Below are 27,164 nucleotides of genomic sequence, written 5' to 3' on the forward strand. Positions count from 1 at the left end.
GAAATACTTTTAATAGCTGAATTTGCCCAACTGTATTGTAACAACTGCAGCTGAGAACAAGTAAGTGAACATGAAATATGAGTGGGGCTTACTGTGTATTTTTATTAAAAACAATTCTTATGAAAGAAAAAGGCAGACACCTGATTTATTGATGAATTTCTCAAGTATTTCTATGTATGTATTAGGCTTGCAGGGCCAAGTTTTGGTAGCAGGAGGGCTACAGGGGTGGCTTCTGTGAGAAGCTGCCTGAAGATTCCTAAATGTCTGATAGAGCCAATGCCAGTTGACTCCAGGGTGATCCACCACTGGCTAAGGCCAAGACAATCAGAAATGGTGATAACGCTTCTGTGGTAACAGATTTAAGAAGAGAAAAAAAAAAAAAAAACAAGTTACTGCAGAGCAATAATTGTGACCAGAGAACAGCAGGGTGAGAATATGTGAGAGGAACAACTCTGCAGACACCAAGGTCAGTGGAGAAGGAGGGGGAGGAGCCGCCCTGGGTGCTGGAGCCAAGATTTCTGTGCAGGCCGTGGTGCAGACCATGGTGAAGCAGCTGTGCCCCCTGCAGCCCTTGGAGATCCATGGGGATGCAAAGATCCACCTGCAGCCCGTGGAGGAGACCCACACTGGAGTAGGTGGATGCCTGAGAGGAGGCTGTGAACCTGTGGGAAATCTGTGCTGGAGCAGGTTCCTAGCAGGGACTTGCAGACCCATGGGGAGAGGAACCCACACTGCAGGTTTCCTGGTAGGGCTTGTGACCTTGTGAGGGACCCACATTGGAGCAGGCTGTGCCTGAAGGACTGCACCCTGTGGAAGAGTGAAGCACAGTGCAGCAGTTCGTGGAACTGTTGCCCTTGGGAGGGCCCCCACACAGGAGCAGGGGAAGGACTCCTCTCTGAGTGGTGGCAGAAACAAAATGTGATGAACTGACCATAACCCCCATTCCTTGCCTGCCTGTGCCACTCTGGGGAGGAGGTAGAGCTGGGAAGGAGGGAGGGAGGGGGGGAAGGTGTTTTTAAGATTCATTTTACTTCTTATTATCTTGCTCTGATTTTGGTAGTAATAAATTCAGTTAATATCCCGAAGTTGAGTCTTTTTTGTCTATGATGGTATTGGATGAGTGATCTCTCCCAGTCCTTAACTCATGAACCGTTCATTTTATTTTCTCTCTCCTGTGGAGGGGAGTGATACAGCAGCCTTGGTGGGTGCCTGGCATCTAGCCAGGGTCAAACCACCACACTGTGAACCAAGGGGGTTTATGTGTTCTTGATATTTCTGAGCAGTGTAGAGAGTTTTGTGTGTGCAACCAGACTGTGCTCCAGAAACTACACAGAACATAGAAACTCTGTGGTGAAGTCACTCAGCATTTCTAGTGTTGCTCTGGGTGAGGCGCAGACAGATTTTTTTTTTTTTTTTGAGACTAGGTAATACCAGAGGCAGATTCAGCAAGCAACAGAAAATAACTTCCAGTGATCAGGCAACAATTGTGATCTGCCCCTCCTTCATTTCTAGTTTACTTTCTCATGTGAGTTTGCTACTTGGCTTGCCTTTTTATACTCTTTATACTCTTATGTCTTACCGTAATTCCAGTTTTGAGTTTTCATAGTTTTTTACTTCAGCAGCATCTTATCATACTGACTTCTGCAAGTAAATGAGGTGTTTAGTGAATGCCTGTCTTCTTGTACAGTTCTCAGTTTGCCCCTTTTTTATTGAATGGCCACTTTTTTGCAATTTTGTGCTTCTTTATTCGAGACACTTGCAGTATCCTTTCTCCTTTAACTCTTATGTGGCATAAGCAATCCTGATTTTTGTAATCTTATCATTTGTATTAACATGGCTTCATCCCCCTCCACAGTCATGTTTTTGGATAGGTGATGGTACTCATAAGGTATAAGTGAACTACAATACATAAAACAGATTACTTATTTCATATTCCTTGCCATTCCTATTCCTAATATCACATTTTGGTTGGTTAGGGAACCTAAAAAGGTTTCTTTTGCTGGCTCTGGCTGCAGCTGTTCATGGAGAGAGGGAATTCTGTTGACCTGTGTAAAGCAGTGCTTAGATTTTGTGCTCAGTCTGTTGCTCCATATGGAGAGAGAAGAAAATGCAGTCGTTGTGTTTTAAATTTAGTAACTTCTAGTGATTTTGATGATTACTAAGATGCTTTTTCCGATTATAAATAAACCACATTGTTTAAAATATTTTTGACTAGACTGAATTATGTCCCAAAATTGGAACAGGCTGAGGAGAGTTTGGGAAAGAAATTACCGTCAAGTTTTTGCATTCTTAACCGTAAATGGAAACAGAAGGGCATTGACTGACCAGAAGCTTTAATTCTATAGCTCCTCTAGCTAATGTAGAACATTATATACTAAAAATCCTGTCAGATTTAGTTTGTCACGGAGGTTTGGAGGTCCTGTTGAAGGTCTGTAGGTAGTGGAAGGTGACAAGCCCTTCCATCTGAAGCTCCTTCAGCAACCTGGGGCACACTGAAAGCTGGATATCAGTAGGTGTTGGTGTCCTCTGGGACAAGCAAAAGAGGTAACCCAACATCACTTTCACTGGAAGACCAAGGCCAAGCTGGCAGACGCTTGAGGATAACCATGGGCTGTTGCAAAGACAATTTGAGGAGTTCCAGAACTGGACTTCGATGACCCTTGGGCATCGCTTCCAATCAAAGATATTCTATGATTCTATGATTTCAAGTCATTGAAAGCAAAGTCTGAGGAATTCAATGTCTTCCTTGATCAAACTCCTAGGCAAAGCTGCAAAGCTTGATGAGTAGCTAGGTGGTTATTTGAACTAAGAAGGAGAGATTTCCAGGCAAAAAACCTGAATTTGGTCATTGCTTCTGTATCTGTCAGAATCTATTTACTTCCATAAACTCAATTATCTGTACAGGCTACTTAAACCACTTGAGAATCTTGCTTCTTTTTATGTAGTTTTGTCAAGATTTATGAATTTAGGAGATAGTGTGTTGCAGACAGGAGGGTCACTGAGCTGAAGTTACTGATGTAGCTGAACATGAGCAAGCCAGTGGTTTGATGCTCTGGGGTGTATCTTTGCCTTCCAAGAGACTGACTGTTTGCTTTTCTCTGTGTACCATGTGTCATCTCTCTTTGTATGCATGTTACATGAGTTTTAACACCCGTGAGATGGAAACGAAACTCCTTCCAATAAACACGGTGTATTCGGGTGTCACTTCTGATGTCTCATTCTGGGGCCAGAACACCTGTCCTTTGAAGAAAGGCTGAAAAGGCTGGGGTTGTTCAACCTGGAGAAGAGAAGTCTCCAGGGTGACCTTATGAAGGGGCTTATAAGAAAGATGGGGACAGACTTTTAACAGGGCCTGTAGTGACAGGAGAAGGAGTAGTGGTTTTAAATTGAAATATGGTAAGTTTAGATTGAATATAAGGAGGACATTTTTACTGTGAATGTGGTGAGGTACTGGAACAGCCCAGAGAAGCTGTGGATTCCTCATCCCTGTAAGTGTTCAAGGCCATGTTGGATGGGCTTTTGAGCAACAAGGTCTAGTGGAAGGGGTCCCTGCCCATGGCAAGGTGGTGGACTCCTTGAAAAATCTTCACAAACAAGGTACCTAATTGTTTAACAGTTTGGGAAATTATAAATAATTGTGGGTGTTTAATGTTGTGTAGTCATACACAGGAATGTTCCACCCATAACAGTATCTTGACTGTATGTTGTGTTTTGACTAATTTGTATGATGTAGACATTTGATGAATTTTTCCATTACTCATTTTCTCTAAAGCCATAAAAGAAGTTTGCAATACTTGCTACTTCTTTCATGGACTCAGAAGAGTCCATAATCTTGGAAGAGTTTTCAATCAGTGAGTGTGTTTGAAAAATCCTGCTTCTCTGTCTCAAATTAGTACATAAGGCTTTATTTTAGGTTAACAGGTTTTTACCAGATATTTGTCTTCTTTCTGTGCTTAATCTTAAAGATTTTAATCTACAGCATTAAACAGAAGCAGAAACCTGAGGAATCACTGTAACTTTTATGTTATTTGCAAATAAGTGAGGATCTCAGGAGCTTTTAGGTGTATTTGTAACCATGTGTGATATAGCCCCTTATGAAGTTATGAATTCCATCTGCTGTATGAAAACCATTGATAGTTGTAACTGGTGTTCTGGTTCACAACATTTCTGTCTCAGCACAGATGTGATACTTCATGGGCAGCCAGGGCCAGAGATTTTCTGGCACAGCAAGCCAGCAGTTGTTCTCTGCCAGCAAGACCCATGACTTCAGAACGTCTCCTTGTGCAGTTAGGTGGAAACCAGCCATGCTTATGAGCCAGGATGGATTTCTGCTCTATGAATAGTATGAACAGTAAGAGAAATAGGAAATCCCAGATGAATTAGGTCTTTCATCCTAACAGACAAAAATGATAAGAGGCAAGAGGACTGTTGGGATTTGGGGGTTTGGGTAAACCCAAGGCTCTAGGATGGGATGAGGTCCAACTTCTAGGGTGTGTTGGACTTATGTTGTTTTTCAAGGTAAGGCATTTGTGACTAGAAACATTGTTTTGTTTAGCCAGTTCCTTTGGATAGATTGCCCCATGTAAGTGCAAGTAAGTCAGTGGCACGTCCATATCCCTTCTTTGGGGACATCTGCCTTAAATACGTAGGGCTGCAGGAGACTCGTTTTTTAGCTCTGGGTCTGAAACCACTGGGCTCTGGCAGGAATATGAGAGCTTGTTTGTCAGTGATTACAAATAGGTTTTCTGAGGGAATCTAATTGCAAAAGTAACTGTGGAGGTAGAACTGTTTTTCTTATTTAATGTCTTTTTAATACTGCCATGGAAGTAAACTCTGTGGCCATGGAGATGAATGTCCTTCTCTCAGTGGGTACTCAAACAGGCTCTGGTCTCTGGATGTGTAACATCTGCATAAAGGCACAGATCCTGTTTATTGCAAATACTGTCATGTGGGCTGTATTTTCTAATCCAGTTCTGTCCATTCAGCAAACCCCAATGTTAGCAGGACAACAAAAGCTGTAGCTTTTGAACATCAGAATGTCCTGGTTCTGGCCAGGAACAGGATTAATTTTTTCTAGTAGTTGGCATGGGGTATGGCCAGGCCCAAATGTTACTCAGCACCACCTCATGAGATTTCCGGGGGCAGGAAAAAGAGACTCTGTTGCTCTTTAGGAGAGAAGGGGTTACTTTCTGTCGAGAAAAGGTGCGGAGGCGTAAATTTTCTTTGTCTTATACCTTTTGTTACCAATATTGTTGCTGTTACTGTTGTTTACTTATCTCATTGCTGTTTCCAGTAAAATTTTTTTTATCTCAACCCATGATCTTTGCCTTTTGTTCTTCCAGTTGGAGGAAGGGGAGTGAGAGGCATCATGGTTTTAGCAAGAGTACTAAACTGGAGAATAACATTTCTAAGCCATGATGCAGACATGCTCCATGATTCTGCCCATGTTGCCTCTGTTAAGCAATTTTTAGAGAACAGCATGCTTATAACCTCTTAATGAAATTGAGAGAAAACGTTTAATACAGGTCAGGCCATTTTATGTTTTGACTGCCACTTAGTTTTTGAATTCCATAGGGCATTATCCTGTTCTTTTACCCATTTTGTCTGAATGGTCTGACCTGCTCACAGTGATGTCAACAGGTGATCTCTCACTGGCTTCTATAGCTAAAAATCCATGGCAACATGAATTAAAAATATGTGTTTGTGTTTGGTCATGAAGTCGTGGTTTCTGCCTAAATTGTATGTGTTTTGGAGTAATTTTGTAGGAAAAATAGCAACACTTCACATACAGCCTATTCCTAATTGGTTTAGTAGAAAGAACCTAAAAATAAAGTCATGACAGTAAGCAAAGTCAAAGTAATAATTCAACTAAAGGAAAGAAGAAATGCAGCAAATAAATGAAACTGTATTTGCCGTAATTTGCAACTTATTTTTTCCCCAGCTGTTGCACAGTAAGATACATTTCGTCAATACAGTATCTGATTTCCTACAAAATCCCTAAGTGCAATGAAGAGCTTCATCTGCTTTTATATTATATGGCAGGAGCACTTTTGTACCAACTTATAATGCAGTAGTCAAGGAACCAAGGAATATTTTCTGTTGATGACTGAAATTGCCTGCCCAGATCCATGGCCTTGGCATTTATAAAAACTTAATGTGCAAAACCTTAAAATTTGAACCTGACACTTCAGACCTGACATATATTCTCCCTTCCCACTGACACAAAATACATCTTTATTTATCAGTGCTATGTGAAAAAAGAAGGAGAACAAACTCATTTGTTAGAAGTACCAGGCATTTAACCTCACTTCCTGTGCGTGTTTGATATGCTTTTAAGAATAGGAAATGGTGGTATAGGAGACCTTATCACTCCTCATCTGAGATAAAAAACCCTTCTTTACGATAACAGGCCAGTTGCCATGAATGAGAAGTTGTTTCAGGAAGGCAATTTAGTTTTAGACCTATATTACCTCCTAATAAATATTAAACTTATTTGAAAACCTAGGTCTGTCATGCTCCTAACATGGACAACATAATTTAATCATTCATTTCAGTAGTCGATCAACTATGTCACACTGAAATAGGGTGTACCTTTCAGACAGATCTCCAGCTGTTGACTAGTGCTAGTGCAAAGAGTCAGTCTTTATCTAAGTTTTTATTACAGCAGTTTTTTACTATTGTTGAGATTTGAAATGAAGACTTGTGGACACTTGCTAATATAAACCCATTGGTTTTTATTCTGTTGGTGTTGTGAATAATATTTCCTGTGAAGGGGTTGAAATATTATGGAAATGATGACTAAGAACATTTGTTTTAAAATATATTATACTGCGTTCTTAGCCATGGATTTAAAAATAAATTGTCTACTGAGGAAAAAATGTTGGGCATGTTCCAATTTCACAACAAAAAGTGGGGGTGGGGTTACATACTCTGTATTTGTGCTGAAAAGGAAAAGAGCAGAGATATTGGGTACAGTCATTTCATGGAGACCAAAGAAGTCCAGCTGTACTTCTTGCATACGGGAAAAGCTTAAAAGACTTTCTCAGTATTTCTGAAAGTCGATGCAACTCTCAATATAATCAGAGAAGGAGAGTCAATAGATGGAATGGCAAGAACTGCATAACCAGATCAATTCGCATTTTCCTCTCACTTTTTTTTTAATGTTGCTCATTTGAATCTTACTCATTTTGTGTACTGAGGTTGTGATACAGAGAATTGAGTTTTTCTAAGGGTAAAAGGCCATAGTTTGGTATGTTCCATGTCAAATGTAACACAGGAAGAAACTCTTGTGAGTGTTGCAGAAGATGCTTTAATACTTAATGCTTCTAGCCTTTGGACATCATCCTTCAACCTCTGGTTTCAATCCCAGACTTTCATGGCTTGTGTGATTTAAACAGGAGTGAACACAAGACCTCTCTGGTCTCCACAGCATTCTCTTGAATATCAGCAATAAAAGACATGGGTAACAAATGATGTGCATATGGGTCAGTGTTGGACTGGTTAATGTCTCCAAAATGAAGATGTTCTCAATTTCCTTCTATATCATCGTGCATCTAAATCCTATTTTCAGAAGTGATGTGACTTTTGAGAAAAGCCAATGGTACTTGAATAAAGAAGTTCCTAAATAACTTTTGAAAAATGTGCTTGGGTTTCTAAGCATTTCAGTGACACAGCTGAAACAGTATTCAAATAAATACATGTACATAAGGCATGAAATGTTTTTTGAAACAGTAAGAATGGGGCAATTAACAACCATGAAAGGATGACTGAAAGAAAAATACATGTACCCCATGCAGAGCGCATGGCATAGCTGATTTTGACAGCATTGGATATTGCTCCTTTCCAGGCTGTAATTTGTCTGTCTGCAAGCAATACATTTTTTTGGTCAATAAAAATCTAGTGGCAGTAGATAGAATGAAACAAAGATATATATAAAGGTCCTACTGAAATTAAAAGTTCATCAAGCAGTGTTTTGGATTTTCTGACTACTTAAACAAAACAGCATGAAACAGTGCAAGAAAACACAGGGTGCCTTTGGGAAGTGAGTCAGGCTCGGCTGGTTTGTGGGTGCTGGTGGCTGCACCCTGGGATGTGGACGCCTGCTTCACATCCGTGATCTCTGCCTTGCCTGGCTCCTGGTCAGTTGAATTGGCCAGAGCAGAGTCTTGTAGGGGAAGAAGCTTCACTTAAAGGCTGACCTGCAGTGACTTGAGCTAAGAAAAGGTAGATTGAATGCACCTGGTCATGAAGTAGGGTCCAGTCTCTGGTCTGTCTTAGTCCAGGCTAATGCCCTACCAGGGGCTCTGCAGGGTCCTCCTCATGCCTCCTGGTTTCCTCATGCCTTCCTTGGCAAAGTGTTGTCAAAGTTCATGCACTTTCATGAAATATGTTGATGGCGTTGAAAATGCTGCCAGCAGAAAAATCCCTCCTTGCTCTTCTAGGGAGACAGTGAATAGGAGGCTACTGAGAGATATTTATTAGAATTAGTCTTATAAAACTGTCATAGTGTAATTTATGCTTTCCTCTCTGTGCAGGCTACAGCTTTCCTGCTGTAAAGATTGTGAGAAGACAGAGTGGTCCTGGACTGAAAAAAACAAGAGTGGCTGTGAAATCTTGTACTCATATGAATGCTGAGAAAGGTGACTTGAAAAATATGTAGGAAGAAAAATAACAGTGACTAACATACATAAGAAGAAAAGTCTAGTTCTTAAGAGGACATAAGCTTTTCCACATGCTAGGGAAACTTAGAAAAAAAGGAAAGAACCCTGAAAAAATATTTGAAAATGTTTGTTTATTTTTTTTAAAAAGCAGTGAAGTTTACAGTATTGTCTGCATGGCCATCACCATGTTCCCTTCATACAGACAGATCTGTGAGATTGTAGAGTTAAAGAAAGCTCTTCAAATTCTTATTCAGTGTTTCTGTTTATTTTTTCTTCTTTTTATTACTCCTTTATTTATTTTCTTTTTTTTAAAATTTTGTTTGGGTCATATATATCCATAAGGTTCAGACACTTGTTTTTATCTGATGCTTGGGTGTTTCTGTCCTTTTTCAGGTTTATTAAGATCTGGTCTCCATTCTTCATTTGAGTTCATGTCACTGTGCTTGGCCATGTGGTTAACACGTATAAAATCTGCCATGCTGTAGTGCAGCCAAAGGAGCATTGCTCCTCACCATTTTAGCTGCTTCTCAGAGTTTGTTCATGGCTGAGGTTGAATGTTTGTTCTTCCATCTGCTGGAATCCCAGGGACGTTACGATGCAATATTGTTCCTGACACAGAGCGATGAGTGTGATCTTTACTGTGGGAAAATTCCTCTGACAGCCGTGCTGGTTCAGAGGAGGTTTGTTGTTGATGCTCTCCTCGGTCACAGGATGTGGCTCAGGCAGCTGTGTCTGCACACAGAGGGGTGGCTGATGCTCCCTGCCATATTACTCCGTTAACCTTCTGCCATCTCTTGACATTCTTTTGTGCTCACACCTCAGTCTGCCCTGACTCTGTCTGTCTCTTCCCTGCAGTGCACTTTGATTGCCAGGTCTCTGGCTTTTCAGCAGAGCCTGGTCCCTGAAGCTCTCCACTGCAGTTTCATGAAGATTTTAGATAAATATGGTGTTGCGAATTTGAGTACTTCCCTGTAGCAGGGAAAACCTTTGCTGACCTGGGAAATGAGCCCAGTCCACTGTGTGGATTGCTGCCACACAGCAGTACAGCAGTGTTTAATTTGGGTTTTTCAGTATTTGATGGAAAGGGCTCTGTATTGCACTGCTGTTAATGGCACTAGACAGTCTCTTGCATAATACTTTCATTAGCCTGTTATTTCTCAGACAAGACCTTTGCTGTCCATTGGGTCCTGAGAAGACCTCCTGTGGGTTTTGATAAGACCAACATGTGGAGAGTTGGTTTAGCTCCCTGTCAAAGCAAAATCAGGGATTTGAAAAAACTCAATAGCCAGGTCCATTCTGGGATGGTGAAGGTGGGCTCCAAGGCATGCAAGGAGGCTCATTATGTGAGCATTTTTTGGGGGCAGACTGAATGATCGTGACTGATGAGGATCTCTGGACTCCAGCTGGGTGGACGCTTGTCCCCCCATTCCTCAAGTGGTCACTCTTTCCTTGTCTTAGAAGAAGACTGTGTCTGGGCTAGAAGTGAGGAATGGGAGCACAGAGAGGAAGATTTGTGTAAGGCTTCAGTCATGGCTGTGTAAGAGGCAAGTGCATGCCACAAGGGAGACCTAACATTTACTACTGCAGAAACACATCTGAGTATTGTGTAGAGAGCACAGATTTGAAATTTGACAACCCAGCTCCTTCTGGCAGAGTCTGAAGCTTTTAAACAGAAACTGTGCTGGAACTCTTGGGAAGCTGTTCCCTAGGGGAAAGGTCTGGAGGCAGGGGATGCACTGGGAGGCTCACTGCATTCTGCTGTCAGCACTTCCTAATCAGTTGTGCAAGTTGTAGAAAGAGGGCTTAAGAGTTGTGGGATGGAAGTGGAGAGAGAAATGTTTTCTCTCTGAATGTAGGAGGAAGTAGTGAGAGTTCAAAAGGGCAGAAATCTTCCTAAGGTCCTGCTGGCATCTTGAAGACAGTAAACTCTATGCAACAAATAAACAAATAAAATGACAAAATAGAATGTGTGAAAGATACCTATTGAGCTCTCCCTCAGCAGTGGAATTCAGAGGCTGCACCAGATCCACCTTTATGGGACTGTGCTTCATTTCCCTGAACTACCTTTGTGCCTCTAGACTAGCTGTCATTTATGATTCAACATTCAGGTTTACGTTTAAGCAGCACCTTTAAATCAAGATTTTTTTTTTTCAAGCTTCATTCAGAAATGATTTCAACCATCATTGAAATAAAAAAAGGATGGTTTATATTTCCCATAAAAACTGTACTCTCTTTGAAAGAATAGCTTATACATACAGTCTGTGGGTATCTAAAGACTATTTTATCCAAAGGCTGGATTCTGCCTGTTTGGAGAACAGTGTGTTAGATCTGATGGTCTGGTATGTAGGAGTACAGAGGTGACCCAAAGCTGTATTTCCTCATGACCACAACATTTGCTGCAGTAATAGCATCCCAGGTCATGGGAACCCTCTGATCCCACAGATAGGTAAAGGTGGCAGAGATGGCCGTGGGTCAGTGGTGACTTGAGCAGTTTGCTGTGTGGGGGCAGCCTCTCTTGCTATGTACTCTTCCCCATGTTCTGCTCAGCCAAGTCCATCCCCAGACCTGATTCCCCACAGGCTGCTCAGGAGAGCAAGTGCCAAAAGGTGGGTTTGAGGAGCACGGGCTCACATGGCCGGGTTCAGGGAGCACATGGCAACTGAAGGCTAGGTAGCAGTGCATGCAGCTGAAGGGGATCCTAAAACAGCTCTGTAGAGCTTCTAAAGGCATGGTTTAGTGAAATTTTGGTGGTGAGATATGCAAAAATACATTTTGTTGCTGTAGAAGCAACAAAACGATGCCACAGTACTGTCAGAAGTATGTATCTGTCTGATTGTGACAGAAAATTAAAACAGGTGAGGCTTTAATATTCACCCTGAGATAAAATGCTGCATCTTAAGAGGATTAAAAGTTTTGTTCATTGCCAACAGCATATTAATTCATCTGTCAACGGGAAGAAAAAAACAAGAGTGTGATTAAGATCATATTTTCTCTGAGGTCAATGATGCCTTAAATCAAGGAAATTCAGAAACTCTCAGTTGTTTCACAGCAAAAGTAAATAACCAATTTAAACAGTCATCTGATTATTTTCAAGAAACAATAAAAAGTACTGTAATTTAAAAAAAATATATAAACCATTATTTGGTTCTGAACTATTATCTATCACATTTACTGTGCAATACCCCAAAGTACATAATGGAAAAGTCCTCGGTTTGGAAAATCAAAGATTCTAATGATCTTCCTTTATCTTCAGAAACTTCAGAACTCCCTGACACAATCTGTTTCATTCGGCTTGATGACATGGAAATATTTAGTCATGCCATCGCTGCATGGGTTTTTTTCCTTAGACTGCAGTTGAAAGGGTTACTTCTTTACTATTAGGTCTACAAAAGTGTCCTGTTACTATTGCAATTTCCATTTGTTTTAAATATGCTAAAAGCAAAGACACTTCCTGTGGCTTACAGCTAGTATTTATTAATGTATTAAAATGTATTTATTATGCACTCTTAAAACTAGTTCAGTCTAACCATTATTTAAGTCTTAATTTGGCAAAAGTTGAGAATTGTTGGTTAAAGTTTTCACTATAGAATGTTCCTCACAGAGATGTGTATTTTTGCTTCAGTAGCTCTGCAGCAGAAGACACAATGTTGTGCTTTTAGATCGAGGCTTCCTGCTCTTTTATTATATATTATATATATATATATATATGAAAAAATATATATTATATATTATATATTTCATGTAGTAGTATATATATATATATATATATATATATATATATATATATAAAACTTGCTGACTTTATTATATGTCCTTTTGTCTCAAATGCAGTGATGGACAGAATGCTTTTCTGACATGAGTAATCTTGGACAAATTATAGAAGCCTGAAAAATACTCAGCTCTTAAGGCTGAGTTTCAGTTTGAGGTTAATTCCAAAGACGTGCAGAAAACTTGATATTCAGATTTCAGGAAAAAGGAAGACAAAAATAATCAAGTTACATATCCATCTGCTTTAAGTAGCATTATTTAAATAAATTATGCACATTGTAGTATCCTTGTTTTCATCCAAGGGACCTCTGGTTGAGATAGAAGGGTATTTTGATGGAGAGATTGAAAGAAATGGTGTATTCTGGGCCAGGAGGGGCTGCAGTCTTTGAGATGGACTTGGATACACAGATTGGATTCTCAGTGGGGCCCACTGGTAGAACAAGAGGCAACAGACAGATGCTCAAACACAAGAAATTCTGTCCAAACATGAGAAAGCATTTCTTTACACTGGGGGTGGTCAGACCCCAGAGCAGGTTGCTCAGAGAGGCTGTGGAGCCTCCATCCTTGGAGACATTTAAAACCCAGGTGGATGCGACCATGCGTAACGCACCCCAGCTGGCCCTGACGGGACAGGGACTTGGACACCCTTGCAATCTGTGCTCCTGGAGGGCGATTTCGGAGAGGCTCAACACACTGGATATGGAGCAAGGCAGACGAGAGGGGAGATGTTTCTGTGGGCTTGAGGAGGGAATTGGCTGCACTGGGAAAGGCTGGGTGCTCTCCAAGGGGAGGGGTGGGTGCTCATGACGCAGAACTCTGGATTAGGAAGCATGGGGCAGGTCAGGGGTAGGTCTGGGTAGAGGGCTGGGATCTGAGTTTGTCTGTGGCCAGGTAGGTGGAACATGTAGCCAGCTTACTATACCCATTTCATCCAACTTGGATTTTGGCTTGAATAAAGTTGAACATGACTGTATTGCTTTGTTTGAAGCATCCTCAGAGGGTCACTTCACCATGGCTTTTTGCAGGGGGGCTGTCCACATTTTCTGTCACCTGGCCTTGTAGGCTTTTGTTTGATCTCGTTTTGCTTTGTGTTTACTGCTGAAAACATAGTAGTCCTTGTCTGTTATAAACTGGTGAAGCACTCTGTTTTAAATTTTAATAGCCATACAAACCCAGAAAAATTCAAAAGATTTTGAGAAAAAAAGTGCTTTAACTGCAGCTTGCTAGCCAGAAATTACCCCTTTAGAAAGCTTCTGCTCTGGAGACATCTGGCTCTGTAACAGTAGACGTAATTCTGGTGCACTTTGCAGCAGAGCTGAACTGTGACTGGCTACTGCAGTAAGACATTCCAGTTTCTTTCTGGCTTCTGCAGTGAACATGCAGTGTCTGCGTCTGCCCACTGCCTGTGCCAGGGTAGGGCCTTGCCAAAAGACACGTAAGGGATGTTTCAACAAGGAGGTTTTTTAAATATTCAGTGTTATGTCACAGGAAAATGGAAAGTTTTGGCATTTCTTTGAGTGATGGTTATCTAACTAACTGCATTTAAATTGATATTAATTCAAGATAGTAAATGACAATGAAAAGTCCACAAAAGATTAGTTTCCTGGTGAAATACAAATTCACATATGTATTGCTTTCAGTTCCATCTGTAATGCACGGGTAAAGTAGAACCAAGTGAACTATTTTTTTTATAGACTATACTGTATAAAAATAATTTCTCTAATAAGAAGCAATTATTTCATACAAAAAACCCCAGTGTTCCAGCAGAGTCTTAATTCTCTCTGCACAGACATGAGGAAGACAGTTGGAATAAGGGGCATGTCAAACACATGATTAAGACACAGTGGTACTTCCCAGTGAGGTCTTTTCCCTGGGACCTGACACTGTATGCTGGGGGAGTCTGTACATTTCTGGTTGGACACTTGGTAATACCCTTTTCTTATTCAAGTAACTAACCCTTTGCTTTTCCCTATCTGTAGTGTGTTGTACCAATTTCAGTCAGACACATTTTTAGCAGCAAAAGTAATGAAGCCTGTAAGTCTTGTTTGTACCAGTTTACAAAGAGATGTGAAGGTTGAGGTCAGAGAAGGTGCCATACTGGACTGCATTCATCCAGTGCAGTTTCCAGTGATGTTTGGTATGAGGTAAATACACAATAATCTGTGTTATATTTTGGAATACATTTTCTTGAGAGTTTTTGTTTAAAAAGATTTTCACGAGATGCGATTCTCATGCTGTTTGACTGAAATTTAAGGACCCACAAGTCTCTGCCCTCGGGGTGCCCACAGGGGCAGCCTTGACCAGCTGAATACAGGAGGGAAGTCTATCCTTGTGCTTGAGGTTGTGCTTTGGCCAATCACCAAACCATCTTCTGCGAAGGATAAGTGGTATCCAGCAGTATTTGCCTATAGTATAAACAGAGTCAGAGGCTCAAGTGGGTAGATAACACTGACAACAAACAGCCCTAAGCAGAGCTGGTGGCCATCTAAAGGCTAATGGGTTTCAGGAAGCATCAAGGATGGATGTTTGGAGGCAATCTCCCTGCCCTGCGGGCTGAGCAGAGCCATATGCTCCTGCTTTGCTGCAAGGTAAAGCTCCTCGGCCTGGTTTGATAACTGACTAGATGTTGTTAAGTAAATAAATCAGGTATGTGGGAAGGGCCACAAACACTTCTACTTGAAGAAAAGAATGCATGTCTGTGCTTAAATTTGTTAGGAAGTAGCATGTCTCCAATGGCAGGGAAGACTTATTCTGGTGAAATGATGCCTGCTGATTTTAGAAACTTCTTGTATCTGCAAACTCTGCTCAGCATGACCTTCCTGCCTGGGCTGATGCAGTTGATAAACTCAGTGTGCCACCTGGTACTGGACACAAGCCCTTTAATCTTTCATGGCATTGAAGGAAGAGAAGTGTCACAGTGCTTTGAAGTATCAGGAGATCACTGGTGTAATGGAGATCTCTGCAGCTGCAGGGGGCAACAGGATGTCTCTCTCAGCTGAACAGCTGCTCTTTAGATGACCTGATCTTTCTGAAGACTGGCACCTGTTCAGGGGGAACACCCATAGGAGAGGCCACAGTTTAAAGTAGATTTGGAGTGCAGGGATCTACATTTTCTTCCTTGAATTATGGGGTCCCTGACATTATTAGCATAGCCATCTCCTTTTCCAGTGGTTCCCCTAAAACTCTCAGAAGCACAGGAGGCACTTCTTCTATGTAGACATCTGTTCCTGAGCTGCTCAAATCTTAGTCTGTGTGTGCTCTCCCTGTAGTCAGTGAGAGAAATGGGCACTGCTGAAGTTGACAACTGCTGAACTGAGAACAAAACTAATTTAGAAAATCAGTGCTCTCTAACTGGGCTGACCAGCACTTTCTTGGGATGCATGTTGTGGAGATTGGGACCTGTAACCTCCATGTCTCCTCTCTCCCCTTATGCTGTGAAATACAGCAGCTCTGAGGGTACCACCACTCCAAGGGAGAGGCCAGGAAGGGTGATACCAGCATCCTGGCAGTGTGGTCTGCTCAGAGGGAGGCCCACCATTAGTATCAGAGTTCTGAGAAACTTGAATACTATAATGTGTGATCATTTAGTTGTCATTAAGTTGGACATGCCACTTACTGTCTTGCCTGCCTTGAGTCATGATTCTGCATGTTCGTTCATTGACCATCACCAGGCAGAAGGCATAAGCTGTGGTTGCTGGTGCTTTGTTGTGTTTGGCAGCACTGTGATTTGCTGTGAGAGGAACCCTGTGAACCAGTAAGTGCTGTGAGCTCCTAGTAAAAACCTGCTCTATGTCCTAAGATGAGTTTCAATATAGAATTAGACTCAGGAGTCTCTGCTTTTTTCCTTTGTGCTTGGTGCCAGGTGAGAAGGCGGCTGGTACAGTTCACTGTAATGAGGAAGGCAGATGCCACCACCCTGTCCAATCCTATTTTCTTCTAATTGTCTACATAAAGTTTTTATTACCATGACTCAAAGCCTAACATTTTCTCTAGTGCTTTGTTCAGGAGAGCTTTTCCAGGGTGTCTGTCAAGTGTAAGAGCCTTTTTCTCCTAAAAACCAGTGGTAAAATGCTTAAATGCATTGCTGGGGGCTTCCTCTTCACCATATATTTGTTCCTCAGGCTAGCCCTTATCCACAAAAGTCTTTTTTATAACTTGTAGAATGTTGCTTTTCCCAGAGGGGTTTTATTATTCTAGCGTTGTGTGTTCAGCGATGAGGGTGCTGTGTCCAGGCTTTGTGCCTGGAGCCTGCAGTTGGAACCTGATGGATGGATGTCAGTGCTGCTGCAACTTAACACCAATCACAGTGCAGGATCAGGAGGGCCTCTTGCTTTGGTTGTTTCACTGACTCATAGAAGCAATTCTTTGTCAAGGAAAGCTATGATAATCAAACTATCCAAGCATTTAGTAGTTTTTGTGGTTAATCTTATTTATTCTGAGAAAACAATTTTAGATCTCCAGTCTGGGGCTGGCACTGAATGGAAGTAGAATAGAAGCCCTGGAAGGAGGGGCTGGGACACCACCAAAATGCTGCATCTTGAGAAAACGGAAATCCTTAAATGTGCAGTGCAACTAGCCAAACAGCTTCCAGTGGACCTGTTTTCCCCACTGACTCTGCAATTGTGTTATATTTATGGCTGCAGTATCAGCTCATTCACTGTTATGCACAGGAGTATTCATATAGGAAAATAGAAATAAAACTCACAATTGGATTTTTTCTCATGGTTATGTTATGCATTCCTTTATATCTGCTAAGGAGTATGCTTAACACAGCACTCACCTATCCAGCAGGGACATGATTACCTTGTTTTGGGTATTCCTTTGTAGGCTTAGAAGTCCTTCATTTTTCCTGTATTTATGATGAAATCATGGCTGTTTGTAATGTCAGATTGAATGTTCATACTGTGTTTACTCGGGCTGAGGAGTAACCTAAATTTGATCTTCCTCTCTCAACAATCAAACTTTCTGCTAATCATGAAGTTTGGATATTAGATTGGACATTATTAATGCAGATTTTAATGCAATGTTTGCAATACTAGCTACTCCTATAAGTATCTCTGACTTATTTTTATGCATATAAATTGGATATTTGTGTTTATGTGGGGCACACATGTTCCCTCTGATGCCAGTTTGCATGTGGTTTATTATGAGTTGGCCTTAATCCTAATTTTTGATCCCTCAGAGTCACATAAAAAAATCATGACAGTTTGTTTATAATCCCTTTTTTAAATTCGTTATCCACCTCTGCTCACTCTGACATTAGAAACGTTCATGTCTACCTCATGTACAGGCCTGTGGCATAGATCCTTGGAAATGACCTGAAATTAGAATACAAAAAAAAAACCCAAAATATTTCAAGTATTTCCCTCAGTGTAGAAAATAAACACCTTATTTTTCTTCTAGTATTTTATTATTTTAGAAAGCTATCTAAATAGCTGGTGATTTAAATTAAATTAACAAATAACACTAAAGATTTGGTTGCTTCCTTTGTTTCTAAGTTCTCTTTGGATCATATTGAAAGGTAGTGTGTTCTGCTGGAACATTTTTCAGATATAGTAGTGGTTCCATTTCATCACACAGTTGCATGCATTTGGGACAAAAAACTGCTCTCAGAATTTAACAAAGGCATTACACATGCTCTGATGAGCCACGGGGCTTGATGTTATTGAAAAAATAACATATTTCATTTGGGTTTGATATGTCATTCACACACTGGGAGTAGATTGTCACACTCTGTTCGTAACTGTCTTAGATATTTGTGGGTGAACAGTTCTATCTTTAAAAGGAAACCAACCAAATGGAAAATCTAATGAACAAAACCAAAACAAAAAAGAGGTGAATCACCATCCTGATCTTTTGACAGTATTATATAAAAGGTGAGCTGTACTCTGCCCCTTACAAAATAGTTTTGCCTTTTTTACCAGTCTCACACTGAATGATGTAAGGGAACTTGTTGGTGAAATTTGACGATTTGTTCTGTATTCTCTGCTGCAGGGAATGGGAATACCATTCTGGTCTGTTACTCCCTGATGCTAGATGCCAGATATGCAAGTAGAGTCCAGGGGTACTACCAGGGGAGAAAAAGATACCATGTTGCATCGTATCTCAGGGCTCTCTGGTCTGCAGGAGTCCCTGGTTCCTGTGAGAAGGAGAAAGCCCAAGATTTGGGATCTCTTCAATAGCTTGAGTCTAACAAGGAGCAGATGCCCAGCCCCCTAAAGAAATCTAGCTAGACACCTGCCCATGATCCACAGTCTCAGTTGTACCCTAGAATTAGGTGGTTAAACTGGGCTAATAAATTTTCTTTTTTTCTTTCTTATATGCAGTATTCTTTTCATACAGTTTTCTGTGTGTAATACTCTACCATTTCATAACTGCTGGAGTTTCATGTCCATTAGATGTGCCTCAGATGTGCTAGTGGCCTGGGAGAGGCAAAACACACAGAACTTCCTCTTTTAATTGCTGAGCATCTGCTGAGAGCTGCGTCTTGCTGCCTGTGGTGAACGGCTTGCAGTAATAATGTACAGAGCTGTAGTGAAGCTAAGATCTTTGCTAAAAAAAGATTTTGAAAGGCATTACAGTAATGTAATAATTTATTATTATGGTTCCTTGTATCTCTCTTTTGAAAAGCAATCTGTCTCTTGAACTTCATCTTTCAGGTAAGGACCAAGGCAGACAAAAATATTTTATTTGTGTCAAAAAGTACTTGTTCTTCAGTCTGTCTTATTTGTGTGGGTATGCATGTATACGTTTACTCAAAAAGCTTAATTTTTCTATGCAATAATTGCCTAAAAATGGTGAAGAAAAAGAATTTTTACATGAAATGGGGTTGCATAAATGCAATATGGACTGTACAAAAGTATTTTAAAAATCAGCACAAGAGCAAATAATAACAAAAAGAGAAAAACATCCCTGCAAATCAGTCTGGTATAAAATCCTTTATCTGTGTTGAACAGGACTGAGATCTTAACTTTTTTTCTTCCAGCAGTCTCCTTCCTTTCTGTGCCAAAATAACAAGGGAACGGTATGTTGCAAAGAGGGAATGTGGGTGGAAAACCTCAAACAAAAAGTGATAAGACCAGGCTATGAGGAGAACACTGAGGACTTCAGACATCTCAGATGTTCAAAGATATTTTCCACTGTCTGGCTAGCTAGTCCCTTTGTCTCCCTGTCTCGGCTGCCTGGTGTGGTCCTGTGTCAGCCTTCCTTACTCCCTGAGCTGCTCCTGGTTGTCCAGCCCGGCTCCCCATGGGAACTTCTGGCATTTGCACAAATGAAGCACTTGAGACATTTCATTCCAGTGGAACATGCCTTTCTTGGCTCTACTTGGCTCTGAATGTTCTGTAGTCCAAGCTGGCAGACCCCACTGGACCTGTGCCCCACTGCCAACTTTCCTGCTGGGAAGGGCTTGTCAGGGCTGTCCTCCATCCCAGCTGAGCATGCTCCCCCTCCCTGTTTCCACAGCTCCAAAACTGCCATTTCTAGGACACTGGCTTCATTCAATGATGGAGGTATTGGAAAACACCTCTACACTGGGGACTTGATAGTATGGCATCAGTGCAGGGTATTGTTTTTGGTTGCTTGGGGGTTTGTTTGTACCTTAAATACATGTCCCTGTGCGATGAGATGCTGAAGTTGTTGCACCACACTGGATTACATTGGTGTAATCATGATGTCAACTTTTTCACCAAAGATGTTTGTTAAAGATGATTAGGGGTCAGCAAAGTTGAGCAAAGTGTAAAGCCAAAGAGCTGTAGTTCTGTAATACGTGCTGCTGTTTGGTTTTGTGTTTTTCTGGAGCATGAAAAAACACCTTGCTGTACTTTGTGGGTACTATGTTAATCAATAATCGGTGTGGCAGCTGTTGCCAGGACTGACAATACCTACAGAAGCAGGAGATTGTCACAGTGTGGGTTGGCTGGGGGTCTTACTGCATTTTTAGGAGGGAACTAACTAACATTACTACAGACAAAATTAATTCCTTTTGGAGGTTGCTGAATGGTGCGGACTCATTGCAGAGTCACTCAGAGGTTTCCAATAGCACATTAAATGGATTAAATTTTTCAATGTCTTAAAAAAAATCAGTTTTCAGGCATTAAAAAACTTACAGAACAAGGGGACTTGGAAAGAAAAGTTTAACTAATGTAATAAAATTCCTCACCCTCCTCTGAGGCTTATTGAGGTTATCCTGTACTTCCTCTCTAGAGGCTTGAAGGTGTGGGACCTGTTGCCTTACCCTGGGGAGGACACAGGTGAGAATTCCCCTGTTGAGGTGAGCTGCTCAGGGCAGTAGGACAGGAGAACCTCACAGGTGGGATGGACTCATTTCCTGCTTCCAGAGTTTCTCCTGTGAAAAAGGAGGTTAAATGCAAAATGAAATGTTTTTCTAGTGACAAGAGAGAATAAAGATTTATGCTTTAGTGGATCAGCATTAGGCACATGTACAAATCTGCTTCTGTTGGTAGCTCAGATTTCCTGCTTGCACTGTTTTTATAGAAAGAAATTACTCTAAAGCAGAAATTTATATCTGTATAAAAAATTTAACATTTCATTATCCAGCTTCATTATTAAAACTCAAACTATGCTTTAGGGCTTAGACACGTGTCCTTACAAAGCCAAATAAAATATGTGTATTATTTTTCTGCAGTGATTAAGTGAGGAATAAAGAAGATCTGCTCCAAGAGTGGCAGTGGTTGAGAAGCACATCCCTTTCTCTGGAAAATGTGAATATACAGGAGACAGCTTTGCATAGCATATATTGTTTCTGATTTAAATATTTCATGCTGGTTTGCGGAGGAATGTATGGAAGGTACATTGTAAATTAATCTAATACTTGAACAATGTCTTGTGCACATTGTAAGCAATCATAGCAATACAAATGCTGGCAGGAGATTTCCTTTTATGTTTTCTGTACACTTAATTACATTATCTTCAATGCTGAGAGAGAAAAACCATTTGTTGACCCTTCTTTGTAGAATAAACCAACAGCAACACTCAGCATAGGAAACAGAAATCCATAATTCTGCTAGCAAACTGAAAGGTTATGGTTTTAAAAGAGCAGTAGGTCAGAAACAGATTTTAACACTCTCTCAAAGTCATTTGACAAAACATTTTAGGTAAATTTGAAAGAATTTCAGAGAAAGTCCTTCAGTGGCCTGTAAGGGGTCACCTTTCCCACAAGGCAACATACTGACCTGCCAAGCCTAAGACTAATGAAATAGATTATTATTAAATCCTTCCAGAGATACTGCATGGGTTGTTTGGGCTTTTCAGCTACCTATATGCATCAGTGTAATGAGAACTTGGCAGAGGGCCTGGGCTCTGTGACACCTTCAAGGATGTCGTTGGAAAAGCCCTGAGGTTTTGTCTCTCCTTGGAAACATTGCTGTGGGAAAGTCAGATCTGCTCATCAGAGCAGAACTCATTCTTCAGCCATTGCATGAGTGCACTTGGGATTTTGTTCCAGAGACCTGTGTTTAAAGATGCTTGGAGGCTTACTGATACGTAATAGACACACTTCTTTTGTGAACTTGCCGCAGTTGCTGGGAAGTCCAGCCAGAACACTTATTTGATGCACCGAAGCTTCTTATCAACCTGTTTTGACTGAAAGAGGTGTTAACTGCTCCATGTAGTCAAAATAACTAATTCAATTCTGGGAACAGGAAAGCTACATTCCTTGTCAGGATTTGTGCCACTGTCATGATCAAAACCAATTTGGACATGGCTTCTTGGTGCTGAGCATCCGTGCACACAATTGCAAATAATCATGACAATTGAACAGCCATGCTATTAATTCAGGTGCTTAAGTACAGATTTGTGGTCATCTGGTTAATTTAAGGCATCTGTGGGTTGATTTGAGTCACTATGATTATGAGCACTGATGTCCTGTCTGCTGACAGAGACTACAAGCTGCCTGTTAGAAAGTGTGTTATGAGATGTCTCACCACAGGATATGGCCTCTCTCATGACTTTCTTCCAGAAATGAAATACAGATAAATGTTCCCATGAGCTTGGTGGCCCTAAGTATTCTTACGGTGTGTGCAGAGCACAAAGGGACTGTTCAATGTGTGGAATGGAAAGCAGAGGAAAAACTGAAGAGCATTTTGTGCCAACAGATGTTACCAGAAGAGTAGCTTGGTGTGTCTTGTAGGTACCCCCCACCACTGTGGGAAGGACAAGATCAGGCTCTATAAAGCTCTTCTGTGCTTTCCCAACTCACAGCACAGGGCTGCTGAGGGTCCGTAAGGATGTTTGTGGGCATACACACTCTGTGAGCTTGGGACCATGTTCCCCATCCCCAGGACCAGGGGGACTGGCCTTGCAGTGAACTGCTGTAGCTCTGATCCCTATCTGTTGCTTTCCAGTCTGTCCTTCAGGCAGCAGTGGTCTCAGCCAACAACTCCTCGGTTCCCTAATGATTTCAGCACACTGAGCTTCTCAGGTGGCAGGTGCTGCCAGCCTTCAGTAGTACTTGCTTTTCCAGCCTGCTGCTCATGGTGGCATTGTGTCTTCTGCAAACAGCTCAAACCCCCTTGGCCTGCAGAGCAGCAGGAGTGTTTGGGAATGGTTAACCCACAAAAGCTGAGAAATGGGAGGAGTGGTTGCTTCTTTGCTTAATGGACCTGCATCTTTCTCCTTTCTCCTCATCCACCAGCAGTACTTTTCAGTGTCTGACATCTTGGGAAGTGCATGTACGTGTTCAGTGAGCCTTTGCAGAAACGTTCTTGGTTTTGCCCCCTCCAGACAGCCATTCCATGGATGGCCCCCAATGTCTGGTAGCTTCCAGCCATCAGCTTCCTGCTTGGCTGCTCTTGCCAGCACGAGACGGGCAATTCCTTTTGTCTGCGAGAGGACCAAAGGAGCAAGCTTAGGGCTTTGTTTCTATGTTTGATCATCTTTCGATTACTGAATGTCAGAAAAAAAATAAGCTCAGTGCACTAAAAATGCACTTGCAGATACACACTAGATCTAGATGGCTTTGAAGAATAAAGAAAAAGTAAGGAAAATGTTTCTTTGGTTGCTAGGATGCCTTTTTATCATTGAATCCAGTGTGCTTTGGGGTTTTTATTTTTATTTAGATCTGTGACTTATTTATTGTGGTTAGAGCATTGTTACAGTGTATTCTGACAATAAATTTAAGTAAATGAGACAGTTGGCTAACACTTTGATGTGAAAATTAGGTCTGGAGTGTAGACTGGCCCAGGAATTTAGTATTTCTTTGAAGGAAAAATAGTAAAGAGAGTTAGTGATAGAAATTTGGGGTTATTCTTTACTGAAAATGTTATAAGTGGCATTTATTAGGATATTTGTCTCTGAAATGTATTCTGTTTGAACAGAGACACTTTGCATCTTGTGCAGCTGAGCAAAGGAGCATGAATTCAAGGCAGATATTTTCCTTCTAGCATTACAGACCCGGGTGGGAGCTTTAGCATCACAGAGGGAAATATATGTCTGGCTCTTTGTCCTCTGCTTTTGTGACAAAGGAGTTCCCATCTGAATCGCTCTGCTCTGTCCAAGCCCCCTCCGAGCCTCTGGGTTTGCAGCAGTCAGTCTTCGCAGTGTCCTGACGTCATCCCGTGTGTGCATAAGCTCCGCTATTGTCTTACGGCGAGCAGGGGCTGGGGATTGCAGTATCTGGTGGCTGATACCTCTTTCTGCCTGCCGGTATCACAGAAAGAACGCCAGCCTGCCCTTATCACTTGGATTTAAAACAGAAGCTCCTGCTTTTTGCTTCCTGAAGAAGGACCTTCACTGCGGTTGCAAGGAAAAGCTGTCTGCGGTGTTGAGCAGAGGAGAGGAGGAGAGAGGAGAATCTGGCAGCTTGGATAGCCTGGACTGCATTGTCTGGCTTCATGACCCCTGCTGTGTAGCAGTCTCATCCCTTCTCACATACACTCCGTCTTCCACTCTTTTTTCTTCTTTCCTTTTTAAAATAGCAGCATCTGGGGCAAGCCATGTTTGGCACTGAATCGTCATGTAAGTAAATGCATCCCATTTTCTATTGAGAACAGGGCTTGTTTTATCCTTGCTGTACCCGCCACACTTGCATTCTCTTTGCTGTAGGTCGTTGGTTAAAAGCTGTGGTCCTTGCCTGTTTATGAAGGGATGAAAGATGCTGGAGGGGAAGCATCTACCTCCTAACTGTGGGTGCATCCTCGATGTAAGCAGCAAGGCAGCGTAGGGCTGTCAGCACTGCTGAATTCAGGCCACTGGAAGATAGGGGGAAAAAGGCAGTTTTACTTGAATGTGTCAGTTGATAAGATCACATCTGTCAGTGATCAGGAGTTGCAAATACTCTAATGAATGCACCACTCATATATTACATTTGGGTACTGAGGGTGCTGCAGTATTAGATGGGCGAGAGCTGGGGGAAAGTGATTTAATCAGCAGGAAAAGACTGCTATCTCATGTCTATCTCATTTACTTAATTTTTGTTTCTGGGAAAAAGGAGTCTTCTGTGCAATCCCCCCTATGACTGCAGAATCTGCAATTAAATTAGGTGGAATTCTAAATATGAGTGAAAAATGCAAAATAAAAGGATCATTTATTTTTTTCTTCCTGATCTTTGTCCTGGAAAATCGTAACTGAGGCTGTCTGCTGTATAATAGCAGTGCAGATGCATGTCATTGAAAGCAAGCCAGTTTTCCTTCAATGGGAACAACAATTACCTACCTGGCAAATCTGGCGACTGAGGAAGGCTGGGGGTTGTTGTATAAATAATGTTGCTGGGGACAGTGTGGCTGTGTGGAGACTAGTCTGATCCAGTGATTATCAGGTGACCGAGAAATAGAAAACAGTTGGTTCATGTTGTATTTTGTGCACAAAACAATACTGCGCATTGGAAACGTGTCTCATTTGAACATGGAGCAATGGCTTTTGTAGAGCATTGTCACATCCAGCATAGTGTAATGTCTCCGCACTGCTAGGCTGGGACCTGTTCTGCTCGTCTCTTCCTAGGAAGTGATAACAGCATTGGGATACCTCATAGTTATGCCTTCCTGGCTGTCAAACTCCTTGCTCCCAAAGGGTTAATTGGTCCTGTCGCCTGGCTCTGGCAGCTCCCCCCTCCTCTGCCACAACACACAGTCAAGGTCAGGCAGCATAAAAACAAAATTTGCCTTTAAGATTTCTTTTGCTTAGGGACGCATTTTTCATGCACAGTTGTAAACGTCTGCAGCTCTGGGTCATCAGAGCATGAAGAGAGATGCCAAATATTGTAGCTGCACCTATTTCACCCTGCCAGATCTGTGAGCCCCAGTTTCTGTGTCCATGGGCTCTGCTTCTGCAAAATGCACTGAACAGGCTCTGAGATAAAATCAGTGCCCCACCTGCCCTCATGCAGAAAGTCATAGTGCACACTCAGAGTCAGATTGTTCAGTCTTGTTCATTTTCGTGGTCCTTTCTTGGTTTACGAGGTGCATTGGCTAAAGTCACGGGGGTTGTGCACCAGCAGCTGTGGCTGTTTTTGTCTCCATGGTTCCCACAGTTCCCACAATTTAGAAAAGGGTGATGGGAGCTTCCATAACAGCCACTACCTGTTTCCCAGAAGGGTCTAGAAACACTTCTTGCTTTTAAAAACGGGATTAAACAGAACATGGCTCATTGCCCCTGATTCAAGCAGAGGCTATGGTCAGTCTCTGCCTGAGCTCTCTGGCCAGATGAAGAGGAAGGCGGTGTGGTGGCCAGCTCCCCTGTGCCTCTGCTCAGGCCTGAACCTCCCGCCCAAGAGTTCCTCTTCAGGTTGGACAGGCTGTCCCACTGCCTGCTGCTGCCAGGTGCTGGCAAGCAGGAGGAGAGTGGGGTCACTGGTGCTGCCCCACTCACCTGCCTGTGCAGGTCAGTGCTTGCGTAACCAGCCCTGCCACACCACTGCTGGAGGAACAGTGGCTTTGCTTTCAAAGAAAGAGGATAGTATCAAAATTACTTCAATCAAAATGCTAAGAGTTTGTGGTTTTCCCTTCCCTCCTGTCTTCTTAATATTTCCAGGCTGTCAAATGATAACAGTGCTACTAATTGTTAACGTTTCTGTCTGGCTAGAACATCAAATAAGACCAAATAAATTTAAAAAAAGATTCAGCATTATTTGGATGTTGGAAATATGACAGAAGCCATTGCTGCTGCTGCTGTCCAAAAAGCATGAAATGAGCAGATTACAGTTTTTTTAATCCTGCTGTTTACACTTAGTATTTAGGATTTTATTTCTCTTTTCTCTGATTAAAAAGCTAAGAAAAATGATCAGAAGCAAATACTGGTTCAGAACCTTTAGTCTCACGCGGTATCAAAATATTTTAAATGTCAAAACAACTCTCATTCGGCAATCCTGGTTTTTCTTTTTGCTTTTAGCAGCAGTCAGAAGGGCAGTAAAAGATGGTCTGGGGGCCTTTGTAGGAACAGGCATCTGCTTATCACCTCCTGGATGCAGGGAAAGACAAACAGCCAGTGACAATAGCTCATAAAGGGGGTTAAGGCAGCAGGCGATGCACAAACAGCTGCTGACACTCCCAGTGCATGATGAGCAAGGGTAGAGTGTGCAAAGCAAAAACCCTGAGAAGCATCTGTGCAAGGGCACTGTGGGAGGGTAAGGTAGTTGCCATAGGGTCATGGTCAGTATTTTCCATTGGTCACATGTTGTTTTTCTAATGCCCACAGGAAACATAGGTGCCAGAGACACTTCATCTTCAGTGCTTTTGTGCTGATCCACTGTCAGACACACTGCTGGGGCGGTGTTGGGGGGCT

At 41.9% G+C, this 27,164-nt stretch overlaps 1 protein-coding gene across 2 annotated transcripts in view; it reads left to right on the forward strand.

Moving 5' to 3' along the window:
• Nucleotides 1-27,164, forward strand: part of ST7 (suppression of tumorigenicity 7) — a 143,307-nt gene that overhangs the window by 16,109 nt on the left and 100,034 nt on the right. The window contains exon 1 of one of the 2 annotated variants that reach the window (XM_048300754.1): nucleotides 23,985-24,404. The exons of the other annotated variant lie outside the window; for it this stretch is intronic. Coding sequence (XP_048156711.1) covers nucleotides 24,383-24,404 — 22 coding nt within the window. The 5' untranslated portion in view covers nucleotides 23,985-24,382. Of the gene's footprint in view, nucleotides 1-23,984; nucleotides 24,405-27,164 lie in introns of those variants that run through there. 2 annotated transcript variants of the gene reach the window in all.

Source organism: Corvus hawaiiensis, chromosome 4 (genome assembly GCF_020740725.1).
Source record: "Corvus hawaiiensis isolate bCorHaw1 chromosome 4, bCorHaw1.pri.cur, whole genome shotgun sequence".
NCBI classification, from domain to species: domain Eukaryota; kingdom Metazoa; phylum Chordata; class Aves; order Passeriformes; family Corvidae; genus Corvus; species Corvus hawaiiensis.